The 13298-nt window shown below is 35.3% G+C and overlaps 1 protein-coding gene across 2 annotated transcripts; it reads left to right on the forward strand.

The window, feature by feature from the left end:
- The first annotated feature begins 690 nt into the window (after nucleotides 1-690).
- LOC129276444 (carboxypeptidase B-like) lies at nucleotides 691-12025 on the forward strand. 2 transcript variants are annotated; one of them, XM_054912824.2, is made up of 10 exons: nucleotides 692-976; nucleotides 1401-1482; nucleotides 1985-2221; nucleotides 3400-3504; nucleotides 4584-4694; nucleotides 5225-5338; nucleotides 5920-6019; nucleotides 9060-9277; nucleotides 9721-9808; nucleotides 11135-12025. In XM_054912824.2, the coding sequence occupies exons 1-10, from the start codon at nucleotides 828-830 to the stop codon at nucleotides 11368-11370; spliced, it is 1440 nt and encodes a 479-aa protein (XP_054768799.2). In that variant the 5' UTR covers nucleotides 692-827; the 3' UTR covers nucleotides 11371-12025. The 2 variants fall into 2 exon arrangements, with proteins under 2 accessions (XP_063951812.1, XP_054768799.2); XM_064095742.1 differs by lacking the exon at nucleotides 5225-5338 and having other exon boundaries at nucleotides 691-976.
- Nucleotides 12026-13298: the final 1273 nt, after the last annotated feature.

Consider the following 13298-nt stretch of genomic DNA (forward strand, 5'->3'; position numbering starts at 1 on the left):
ACCATCGGGACGAACTATTTGCTGTAATTTTACTCAAGTTCGGATTGACTTTCTTAAATTTGTTAGCTCTTGGTCACAGAAGGAATACAACATTATTATGACAAATGAGTTTGAAATATATAAAAACTAACTTTTTAAGTCAATGTAAACATGTAACGCTGCTACCCTAAACATTAAGCATCTGTATGCAATTTCATTTCAGAAAGAAACATATACTTTGAATTACTATCATGACTATAGACTTCAAAAGGCAATGCAAAACAAAGAACTTCTTAGGCAAAAATGTAGCTGACCTCATAAAATATTATCAATGACATATCATAAGTGACAAAGGGTAAATAGATAATGATAATATTAAATTGAATACAAAGTCTGGTTGACAAATGCACTCTGTACCATAATAGTCAAATGAATATCCAATAGAGAATTATAAGATGCAAGAAGCTGCATATGTGGGGGAGGGGCAAAACTACCTCAAGGTTACGAACTTGTATATACCCTATAACTCACTTGGATAATAGGGTACTAGTGTTAAACCCCCCTAAACCCTCTTTTTCTGCTCTATTTTCTCCTTTCTCATTTCCTTTTCTTATTTCATCTCTCTTTTCACGACTTGAAAATCGTAGGGAGGAGTCAACCCCTAGCTGCTTCCTAGTGTGTCTGCCACTGGGTAATAGGTAATGATATTACAAAACAACAAAAGGTTATCATGAATTCATTACCAGCTCGTCTCACCGGGACAAACATTTTACAATTTATTTTGTTCACATGATTTTGAAAGTTCAAAAACTACTGCATCATATGGTAGCAGGATTAATTCAACACTTATGATTGAGAATGCGGGATATTTTCTTAAAATTCATCCCCCCCAAAAGGAATTTTTAGTTCACTTGAATCTTCATGAGTCGAAAATGTGTATCTTTTTCCTTGTTCTAGCTTTTATAGGTTCAACACAAGCAGCCACGGACTACAGTGGGTAAGTATAAAGGATTATACTGAAGAAGTTTACTAATCACTATAGTCCTAATGAGAAGGATATTTTTACTCTATGGCAATCTATATCCTTACAGAAAAATACTAAAGATGGCGTTATGGTTATATCTAAATTCGAATAAAGGATCTAATGTGTTTTAGGTGCATTGTTAGGAGATTTACATTATAAAAGTAGGTCTAAAGATTTCGAAAGGGGAAACCATCACCCCCCCCCCCCTTCTACTCTATCCTGAAGGCAGTCATAGGAGGGGTGGGCCCGGGGAATGTAATATTAATTCAACCACTCTTCATTTTGGGAAAAGTTAGATTACTTTTCCAGTAATCGAAGGCTGAATAATAATATTTTTTCATCTTATCACGCAAAAATTCTCATCAATCAATTTTCCTCTCTCGATCTGTTTCTTCAGACACCAAGTTCTTCGTGTTACCCCTCGTACCGAAGAACACCAACAATGGCTTAGGGACATGGAGATTACTATGGTCAATGAGGTAATGTTTACTTCACTTCAAGATGACATCCATTTATAATCTTGACTTCTCTTTCCTTGGAAAGAGCTAGATCACTAGAGTTTTGAAATTATAATTTGGCGTTCTAAACAAGGTTTGTTTGTTTGTTTTTGTTTTTTTAACAGAAACCAAAACCAAAATACATAAAAGAGGGCGAAAAAACCCGAATCGATGTTTAAACAGACAAAGTCTGCTTTATCTGACAGTTACCATAATAATTATCGGATTCTTGCCTCTCAGCAAATTTTTCAGATCTGACAACTTGACATGACAAAATGGTGATGAATATTCCCCAGTTCCTCTTAATCTGTAATCATACCAACCGCTTTGAAGAAGAAGGATGAATGGAGCCTGCATGGAGGATAAGACGAGGAAGACGAACACATGGAAATGAACACGCGCGAGTATAATCACAAAGAAAGGAGAAAGAAATAAATTAACTGGTGAAATATGAATAGAAATAATTTATTAATGTTTCTTACAGATCGATTTCTGGTCTGACGTCAAGAACATCCCGGGTAGTACGGTTGATGTCATGATACCGGGTCGACATCTAGCCACATTCCTCGACATCTTCAATAATAAGAATATACCAGTAAGCATCATGATCGATGATGTCGGCCTTCTCATAAATGAACAGGAGAGGAATAGAAAGAAACGATCAGCAACTAACCATGATCTCGGCTCTTTTGACTACACGGTATATCATACATACGAAGAGGTAATAGTCCCTTCTCAACCTTCTCAATTCTGTTTTTTGTTCGGGTAGGCAGGGGCGGGATATTTGAGACAATTGTACAATTTTACCAATATTTTTATGGGGTTTGCATCATGCGTACGCCAAGCACAGCTCCAATAATTTTTTTTTTTTTATAAAGGAAGTGAAATTTGTCCCTAAAATCATAGCAGCCTTTATACGGTCACCCACCATAAATGCAATTTTGCCACACCAAAAACCTCCCCCCCCCCCAAAAAAAAGGAATGAAAACAAACAAAATAGGTCATCATTCACAAATAATGGACTTTGGGACTCCCACAAAAACTTGACGAGAAAAAAAATCAAACAAAAATAAACACTCCTCCCAAATTAAGGGGATTTCCCCCTTTCTCCCCCCCCCCTCTCTCTCTCTCTCTCTCCCTTTCGTTGTTGAAGCAATCTTTAGGGGTCCGCCCGCACCTTCAACCCCCCCCCCCCCTCGCCAGGGGACCGCTTTATGAATATTGTCAGCACTGTCAAATTGTAATTACACACTAAATTTCATGGATATACAATAAATCAAGATCGGTTGTGAATAGCTGAACGCTGAATCTAGATTTATTGTGTAAGTATTTTAATTTAAAGCTTAAAGATATTAATTCTAATCTGTTGAAATAAAACACTAATTTTTAGGATTCGAATTGTGACTTGTCACTTTAACCGTCCGACATAGCGTATACACCAGACAGTACAGTCAGACACGATGTGCTTCTTATCAAATAAAAACCAATAAAAGTTATCAAATCTGACAAGTTATCTGTCAATGTTAAGTTACCTCTTGCAGTTTTCCTTTTTGCCTTTTCTCCTGTGCCTTCCTATTATTATTTTGTTCACATTCTCCACGTATAATTTCTTTCCTGCTTTAAACTTTCTCGTCACTTCATCTATCTGTAGATTATTCTTATTTTTTACTTTCTCTTTTTTTTCTTCTAGTCCATTTCCCATGTATCTTCTTTTTTTTCTGGTTACCTTTTTTTATTTTCTCTTCCTTCTCCACTTGACTTCATCTTCAGATTAATTAATCGGTTTCTATTTATGTATATTCCACCCTTGTCCTGTTCACTTTTGTATACCTTTTCCTTTATTCAAAGTTTGTAAAACATTTTTGTGAAGTTTGCTTTCCTGATTATTATGTTTATTAGATTCAGCAATGGATATTGGATATTGCCGCTGCTTACCCAACTATCGCCACCTCATTCGTGCTCCCTAAACGATCATACGAAGGAAGGACTATCTCTGGTATTAAGGTAAGCCGCATAATAAACTTTTTCACATTTTTCATTCAAGATCATCCTTACGAAATTACTTTAAGATGATTGAAATATAACCTTATTCAACTTTTTATAATGAAATAGTTTCAAAGGTCTTATAATGTTTTATCAAGCTTTAGCATCATAAGTACCTCATGTAACTTAAGCGATCTTTTTTATCTCTCACTTGCTTGAAAAATAAAATTAATATCAGAAATATTTGTTGCACTGATTTCATGCCAAACAAGTTCTTTTTAAATAAAAATGGCGGGATTTGTGAAGTTAAAGTCATTAGACTCATCCAAACACTGATCTTCATCACTCATTGTTAAAAATAAAATTGTTAAAAAAAGTAATTATTACTGGCAGCTGGGACTCACAAAAAGTATGAACTGTTAAATTCCGATGGGCTGTAAAAATGCAAAAATACTGGATATAACTGTAAAAAAAAAACCACAATTTTAACATTCATTTGACATGGAAATCGCCGTTTATTTACAAATACGAACACTATTTATACGAGAGATGCACTGCAATCAACGTAAAACACGATAGTTCGTTGGTAATTTTTTACAGAGATTATTATATTTTACTTTGTTTTACATTTAACTTGTAATTCTACGTTACATATCACTGCATACATACGTTTGGTTTGTTTAATCATTGTGTCGTCTCTTTTTATATGGTAAACATCCTGTAACGATTTTTCTTTGTAAAATTACTAGTATTTTAGCAGTGTAATGACTATAGGGCCTATATCACTCCAGAGTACATAATTTTTGTTATCATTGGTTGCTATGGTGACATTTTTGCAAGATGATTAAATTTTGTTTGGCGTTTTAAGATTGAAAAAGTAATAACTTATGACATTGACATTCAATTTTTTGTGTTGTATGTCACAAGTCTCGGGATTTTCACTGAACTCTGTACATTTACATGTCTGTGGAGTTTCGTGTTTCGATATAGTTATGGACCACTTGACCCATCGCTTTTTGCATGAGATGAATTCCTAAAGGGTTCGGTAAGCACTTATATAGAAATGATGTCTTGTATATCTCCTGATTGATTTTTCATAGATCCGAGGAACTGGAGGTTCAGCAGGCATTCGTAAGGGCGTCTACTTTGAGGCTGGTATCCATGCTAGGGAATGGATTTCACCCGCTACACTCATTTATATCACCAAAACAGTAAGGCCAAATGTCAACGATATTTCGGTGTTCAAACAAGGGCGGAAATCTTTCTCCAAAGGAAGGGGGACCAGGGGCTGGAAAATTTGACAAGCAAAAAAAAAAAAAAAAAAAAAAAAAGGGGGGGGGTTATCACCCAAAAAGTAAGGTCATCTCGTCCAAAATACACATTTTATTTCAATTTTGAATGATGTATTTTTTCCATCATAAAATACCAAAAAATAGAAGGGGGACATTAATATTGTGTCCCCCTACTATTTTGGGTAGGGGGACGTGTCCCCCTGTCCCCCCTGGGATTTCCGCCCATGTGTTCAAGAATTATTTTAACCAAAAGAATTCCACAATTCTATGAAACTGATACACAGGGGGGGTCGTGCTTCGGTGGGACGAGTGAGCATGCGGTAACTATGGAAACTAGTCTAAATCCACTCGGTAGCGCATCGTGAGTTTAACAGTTCCATAGTTACCTAATGCTTACAAAACCTACCGATTGGTTTAATTTCCCAGTTGTCTTTTAATTTTCCCTGAAGCTCCTTGAAGATTATATGACAGGTGAATCTATGGCAGTGAGACTCGTTGACACATTTGACTGGTATATTGTACCTTCTCTCAACCCAGATGGTTATGTCCACACCTGGACAAAGGTAAGATACTTCAGTGAGATACAACTTCTTCTCTCAACAAAATAACTAAGAAAGTACAGACGGAAGCGATAAGAATAGGTCCATGATGAAGGTACCTAATTATAATGCTAGAGGAGACAGAGGTCGAGAATGGGGATACAATGACGACGATAATGATAAAGAGGATGGGAATAAACGATGACGATAATCATGTTAGTTTTTGGCGATGGCAATAAAATAGGGCCCGAAGTGAAACGCGGTGATTATGATACAGATATTAATTATGATGTTAAAGGAAAAATCCGGCAATGCTATCCGATAATATGCTGCCATAGAAATAACAATTACAGTCATCATCAACAGGCGTCGTCATAGTGGTAGAAGAAGTAATAATAGTAAGAGTAGTAGTAGTAGTAGTAGTAGTAGTAATAGTAGTAGTAGTAGTAATATAAATAATAGAGGTAATAGTTGTGTAGCAGTAGCAGTGGTAATGGTGGTATATATTGCAGTAGTAGTAAGTCTATTTTGTCGTTGATATAATTTTTTCTCATTATTATATTAGTTTTCGACTTTTTAAAAATTGTATTGCTTGTTTTATTAAGGAGCGGATGTGGCGCAAGACTCGATCGAATAATGCGGAAAATGCATTTTCTGGTTGTACAGGGACTGATGCTAATAGAAACTGGCCATATGAATGGGGAGGTAAGATTTTCAAATAAATCGTTGAGCTAAGAGTTTGTTTCCCTTAGTATAGTTGTCAGTTTTAGGAAATGTCAAAATCTGCAGTGGTAGTTTAGAGTCTGATGACCCCCCCCCCCACAAACAGTGGCGTACCTGGCATATTTCGTCAGGGGGGGGCAAGTGACAAGAATGAGCAAGGGGGGGTAGTAGGCATGGACGTATATAGGCACAATTTTTTTCAAGGGGGGCTGATAATAATTGCCCAAATATCAACTTCACAATTTTTAATTTTCGAGCGAGCAAAGCGAGCGAACATTTTTTTCAATTATTATTTAGCCTTTTTACATGATGTGAAACGTGCAGAAATTATACATTCGGTCATAAAATTACCAATACACGAGGATATTTGGGCACCTCGCAGTCCTCGTTGCATCATGCAGCCCACCCCCATACACGTTTGGATGTGAAGGTCTGGCAGTGGCACTGAATGTGGGAAAGGTTACCCAGGGGTACCCAATAAAACAGTTTGGATCTTGCTATACTACTGATATTTGCTATCGGGCGATTGCACTTTATTGTCGAAATTAATTCTTTTTTTTGTATATCATTCCAGAAATGAAATGTATTGGATCGTGAACGATATATTTCTAATCAAGTGGTAATTGCAATGTTTATATAAACATACTTCTTTTATTCCTCTTAAAGTGTTTACATTATGTTCCCAATTCTGCTGATTTGGAGACGTTATAAAAAAAGGTATTTGACATTGAAATCAGTTAAAAATAAAAATATAAAAATGTTAATTGCGAGTGCAAAGCGCGAGCTGATTTTTTTCTAAAAATTTAGACCTGAAACGATACCGTTTTTGTGCCCTTAATTATTAATACGATGGGTATCTTCCTTAATAAATCATGCGAGCGCGAAGCGCGAGCTAAAAATTTCGATATTCCTAACTGGACACTAGACATTCTAAGTAGTTTTACATGATGGGTATCTAAACAGTCGTGCGGGCGCGAAGCGTGAGCTAAATCTTTTGATATTCCGACTTAAGAACTTGATATTCTAAGCACTTTTAGAAACCATGAACAAATTGGTTTCTAACTGAATAATTAATAGATGCGAGCTGAAAGTTTTTTTTAACTATGAACAAGATGGTATTAAAAACAATTAATTGGTGTGAGCGCGAAGCGCGAGCTGAAATTTTTTGATATTTCGACCTGAAAACTTTACATTCTTAGCACTTCATTTAAAGGTCAAGTCCACCTCGTAAAAATGTTAAATTCGAATCAATAGAGAAAAATCAGACAAGCATTATGCTGAAAATTTTATCAAAATCGGATGCAAAATACAAAAGTTATGACATTTTAAAGTTTCGCTTATTTTTCACAAAATAGAAATATGCACAATTTAGTCACATGCAAACGAGAGAATTGATGATGCCCCTCACTATTTCTTTTTGTTTTTCATTGTTCGAATTATACATTATTTCATTTTTTGCAGATTTGACAATAAGGCCCAACTTGACTGAACCATAAATGTTAAGCTATGGTAATTCAACATGTTCAGGGAGAAATAAAACTTTGTTTCACAAGGACAATGAGGAGAAATTAGAATATTTCATATTTCATATAATAAAATACAAAAGAAATAGTGAGTGAGTGATGTCATCAGTTCCCTCATTTGCATACCGACCGGGATGTGCATATAACTGTTTTGTGAAATTAAGCGAAACTTTAAAATATCATAACTTTCATATTTTACATCCTATTTTGATGAAAATTTTAGTGTTATGCTTGTTAGATTTTTCAATTTTTATTCAAATCAAAATTTTGTTGGGGTGGACTTGTCCTTTAATTATGAACAGCATGGAATTTTATGCGTTTGCGAAGCTAGAGCTGAAATTTTTGATATTCCGACCTAAGAACTTGATATTCTAAGCAATTTTTGTAACCGTTAACAAATTGGTTTCTAATGATATATTTTTGATTTTTTATATTCCGTCCGGAAAACCGGACACTCTAAACACTTCATTTAACTATGAACAGGATGGAGATACCTAAACAGTTATATGTGAGCACGAAGTGCGAGCTGAAATTTTTGATATTCCGGCCTAAGAACTGGATATTATAAGCACTTTTTGTAACCGTGAACAAATTGGTTTCTTACTAATCAATTGACGCGAGCGCAAATTGTGAGCTGAAAATTTTTGATATTTTAACCTGAAAACTAGACATTTATTTTAGGTATCCAACTAAAAAATTGATGCGAGCGCTTAGCGCGAGCGAAATTTTTATTGTTTTAATTGCATTACCTACAAGTTGTTCTGTACTTTTTCCTGTCCCTGGTCAGCCCAGTCCGTACTCACTATCGGTACAGAGAGCTCTAAAAGTCGCATTGCATAAAAATCACAATTTACCGATAAAAGTGTACAGTTTAATTGACATTTACCGACAAAGATGGTGGAACTAAAAACCAATTCAGTTGGAACAGCCCCATGTGCCTGACAGTTTATAATTTTTTCCGACAGTCTGCAGTCCAGTTTTTGTTTTCCCCTTTTTCTTAAACTCTTTCTTCTTTTTCCCCTTCCCCTTTTTTTTATCTTTCCTTTTTCCTCTTCTTTTATCTTTCCCTTTTTTCGCTTCCTTTTTTTTTTTGCTTGTGACTCGTCAGGGGGGCAGTCTGCCCCCCTGCCCCCCCCCCCCTTAGGTACGCTAGTGCCCACAAAGTATTGTATTATAAGTGGATAATAAATTCAATGACCAATAAAGCTGTCGCGATTTTTTTTTAAATATGATAATCAATTCAATCATAATGTAATTACATAAAATGTACAAATGCATTTAGGTGTCAGTATACAAATTCACATAGGCCTATTTTTTCTCACTCTTTTATTGTTCATTCTTGAAAAGTCATTCAAATACAATCTCTTTGAAGATGATAATTTGCAATCGAAATTGCTGGGAATAGGGGATGTGCAAGAGTCCTCCCTTCCCTTTACGAGCAGCCAATAAATTGATCATTGATACAATTATTTTTGGTCTGAAACCTATCAACATTTCAGGTAAAGGAACTAGTTCTCACCCTTGCTCCAATCTGTACCAAGGCAAAGGACCTCTGTCCGAAATGGAAGTCGAAGCTGTGGTCGAATTTCTCCGCGATAAGAAGGATAAAGGCCAAGATTTCGTTTGGTTTATCGACTGGCACAGTTATGCCCAGTATATCATTACACCGTGGTCATACTCTACTGATGCACCAGATCCTCCTAACCTCCAGAACATGGTAAGTCGATCGTACAGTAACTCCCACTTCCCTTGTCTTTCAACCCCCTTTGTCTTGCCATACTATATACTATAGGACTTTGGGGAGGCCACAAAACTTATTATTCTCAGTATATGCCTACTAAAATGAACATTATCTTTTGCCGAATAATAATTAATTTGGAATTTGGAATTCCCATGCAGTGGCATAACCAAAATTTCGTTCTACGATGGTTTTGAGCCATTCCTATTTTGCTTAGACATGGATTTTTGTTTTTTATATTATTCACGCATTTACAATTTTAATCAAAGATTAAATCTAAATAAAGTGTGGATTGAATTGAATTAAATAATTGCAAAAGGGCGAGTCCGCAAATACTTAGGCTGAAAAGACAGATAATGAAATATGATGGTTTTCTGCACAGCGCATTGAATTGTATCTCTGTCATCTTCGTTTCTCATTAGTTGGAGGCAGGACAGGTAATGGCAGATGCAATAGCTAGCTACAAGAGCAATACTTTCTATGAAGTAGGGACCACAGCTGAGTTATTATGTGAGTATTAATCTATGAATTCTTTACCGTACTTAGTACTCACACGCACTCAAGACCAACACGCTTACTACACCAGACCGATCTTTCGTGAACCCTTCGACGAACTGCTTATAGTCACTGAATGATGATGTGGCGGGAGAAATCCCAATGTCCGTGGGACTTGTAAGGTCATCCATCAAAATAAGATATCACATGTTAGATCGTTGGTTAAGGCTTATAAATATTTTTAGAACAATCGTCTTCGTCAGTAAACACGTTAATGTGTGGTCTTGATTATAACGAGTGTCCACCGATGATCATCATGACTTGCTTAAAACCATTCTTGGTAAGAGGCCTTAGAATCAGTCAAAGTCTTTCAATGACATACCTATGAGGTCCCCATTCCACTGAACGGAAACCACCGAAAGACCGAATATCGGCAAAGCCTTTCAGCAGTATCCAAGATCACTAAAATTATGTGAAATGGCTCTCAAATCCACACACGAAAGGCGATCCTTGCAAAGACTGAAAATCGAAATTCCAGCAAGATCACATTATGACCATTAACATTAAGGCATTTGAATTTGACGGACAGATCATTAAAACTATTGAGAAATCAATGGAAGAACTAGTAGGTCCGTGATCGGACTTACTGCCAGAGACTTTTTAAAAGATCAGTCAGGATGACTGCCGGAAAGACTGACAGAGACCGCTGGAAGAATAATGAAAAACTAACCAAGATCGCCTTAAGGATCTCTTAAAAACTGATTGATACTTCATATCGTGCTGAACTTAGTCTAGCCCTATACAGTGGTTTTTCAACAACTGTTTATGTCAATATTATTTAAATGGTCTTTCAGACATTTTTTAATGCAATAAAATGATCTTTCGGCAAGAATTTCACTGGTCTTTCAATGACCTATTTAGGGATCACTCAGCAGTCTTTCGGTAATCTCAGCAAAAAAAATGAGAGACTGCCGAAAGATAATGGAAAGAATAAACAAAACATTTGAACATAATTGAGAAACCCTAGAAGACCAATGAAAGATATTTTTCCTGAAAAAGACTATTGTGTAAACTTTTTCAAAAGATAGAGCCCATGGATACAAAGACCACTGACATAATTTATCTATCAGGAATTGTTAAAGACCTCAGAGATCTTTGAAAGTTCATTGTGAAAGAACTTGGAAAGATCGAGCAAGTTTCATGATCTTTCAGAAGACTTTAACGGTCTTGCTCTACGTGGACTGTGGCTTTAATTCAAGTGAATGAAATAAAACTTGTAACTGCGATCTTGCAAATGCATATTTCCCATTAAACATTACGCATATATTTTCCCCTCTGTAGATGAGTTTAGTGGGGCAAGCATCGACTGGAGTTATGCACCATATAACAAGTATGATAGGACAGCAGGAGGTTTAGATGTTCCTTATTCTTACGTTGTGGAGCTTCGTGATATCAACAAGTACGGGTTTATACTCCCAGAAGACCAGATTGAGGATTCGGGAAAAGAGAGCGTACTCGGTGTCTATGCGATGGGAACATACATCATTGATGTTCTCAGCGCTGAGGGAAAACTCTAGGACAAACTAATAGAGATGCTGCAAGGCTGTTGTGTCATATCTTGGACAGAATGACATCAAAATCGAGTATATGTTATAATCAAAGAACTCTCTGGGGTATGGTTCATAGCATGAAGCCAGGCATAGTAATATTGCTGTTATACACATCAACAACTCTGATGAGATTGGAAAAATAAATAAAAAAGAAGAAGAAAAACACCTGATGTTATTTAATGTTGTACAATAAGCTGCTAATCCTTGTGAAGATGAAGACTGATGTGTAGATCAAATTGATATGGATATTAAAAGCCCTAAAAGTAGTCTCGACAATATCTACAAACAATAACTTCATCATGTGTATACTCACGTGACGAAGTGTTGTTTAACTACAAAACCTCTTCCTTTCCTTTTCATTATTCATTTATTTGGTCTTTATTTCTACTTGTATATAAATATAAGGAGATACAACATCCAAGTTTGTCTTGCACATCAATGATTTATCATCAAGTTGAATATATTCCATAATCTCATTAGACAGATGAATGAATGAATGAATAAATAAATCAATTAATAAATAATTTGATTAAAGTAATAATGATGTAAATGAAGAAGACATACCTGTAATTACAGACTATTGTGGTAATAAAGTAGGATACGTCCTGGTGCGTGAACACGTATCTGGTCATTCAGTGTGAAGTCTTTTTTAAGCATCTTATGGCAATTCTGAGGTAATGTCCACATAATATATATGTGTGTGAGGGTGTGTGTGTGTGTGTGTGTGTGTGCGTGTGTGTGCATGTAGTAATGTTTCATAGGGACATTTCAAATGTCCATTTTGCAAAATGAAGGGGCAACTTTTTTCCTCTTTTGGGGGGGGGGGCCAATGATATTCTGTTTCCTTTTATATTTTGATAAAAAAATTATATTTAGAAATTGATATGATCGTGGATCATTTCAAAATTTACATAAGTTATATATAATACTTTAATGATAGAAACAAATAAGATATAAATCTATCAGTGCGTGTACCCGAGATTTTATCACAGTTAGACAAGTTGTAACTTGGGTTATGTTTTTGTGTGTTTTTTTACATATTACACTCCGCAAATATTGCCACAATGGAGTAAGCTTTTCACATTCACAAAATATATGAATTATCGTTCTTCCCTTTTATTGCAAATTTACATGAGTACTTATATATAATACTAAAAAATTAAGTTTAGTAATAGATTGTGGGTTATTAGGAAATTTATATAAGTATATATAATACTTTGAATTAGAAACAAATGAGATATAAATCTATCAGTGCGTGTACCCAAGATTTTATCACATTTAGACAAGTTGTAACTTATGTTTTTTTTTTATATTATATTACACTCCGCAAATATTGCTATAATGGAATTTTTCACATTCACAAAATATATGAATTATCGTTTCTTTCCTATTATTGCAAAGGGTGCAGTTTGGAGAATCCCTCCTCTTTATTTTAAAAAAGTAAGTTATTCAGAGCAATACATCTATGGAAAAAAATCTTGAAATAAAAAGAGCGCAGCTTTGAATCAATAATAATAATAATAAGCATTAATTTATATAGCGCAGCTTTTATATGGATATATTCAGCTGCGCTTGTTCAGAGCTCTTTTTACATATGTCTACACAGTATATTTTCTTAACTAAAGAGATATGTTTTTAATTTTGATTTGAAGAGAGCCAATGATGGAGAGCTTCTTATATCAATTGGCAGGCTATTCCATAGTTTGGGGGCAGCAAGTGCAAATGCACGATCACCAAGTGTGACTTTTGTTTTGTGAAATGGGATCTGAAACAATAATTTATCTGTGGAACTTCGCAGGCTTCGACTGTGTGATTGGGTTTTAAGTTTGAGTAATTCTGTAATGTAATGTGGGGCTTGACCGATTAATGATTTATATACAATTAACATAATTTTG

The sequence above is a fragment of the Lytechinus pictus genome, chromosome 2, assembly GCF_037042905.1.
Source record: "Lytechinus pictus isolate F3 Inbred chromosome 2, Lp3.0, whole genome shotgun sequence".
NCBI lineage: Eukaryota > Metazoa > Echinodermata > Echinoidea > Temnopleuroida > Toxopneustidae > Lytechinus > Lytechinus pictus.

What these genes read in the sequence shown, in the direction of transcription:
- LOC129276444 (XM_054912824.2), top strand. Translation starts at nt 828, where the DNA reads ATGATTGAGAATGCGGGATATTTTCTTAAAATTCATCCCCCCCAAAAG. An exon ending in GGACTATCTCTGGTATTAAG is followed by an intron (nt 3,505 to 4,583) that starts GTAAGCCGCATA and finishes GATTTTTCATAG; the next exon opens with ATCCGAGGAACTGGAGGTTC. An exon ending in TCATTTATATCACCAAAACA is followed by an intron (nt 4,695 to 5,224) that starts GTAAGGCCAAAT and finishes TTTTCCCTGAAG; the next exon opens with CTCCTTGAAGATTATATGAC.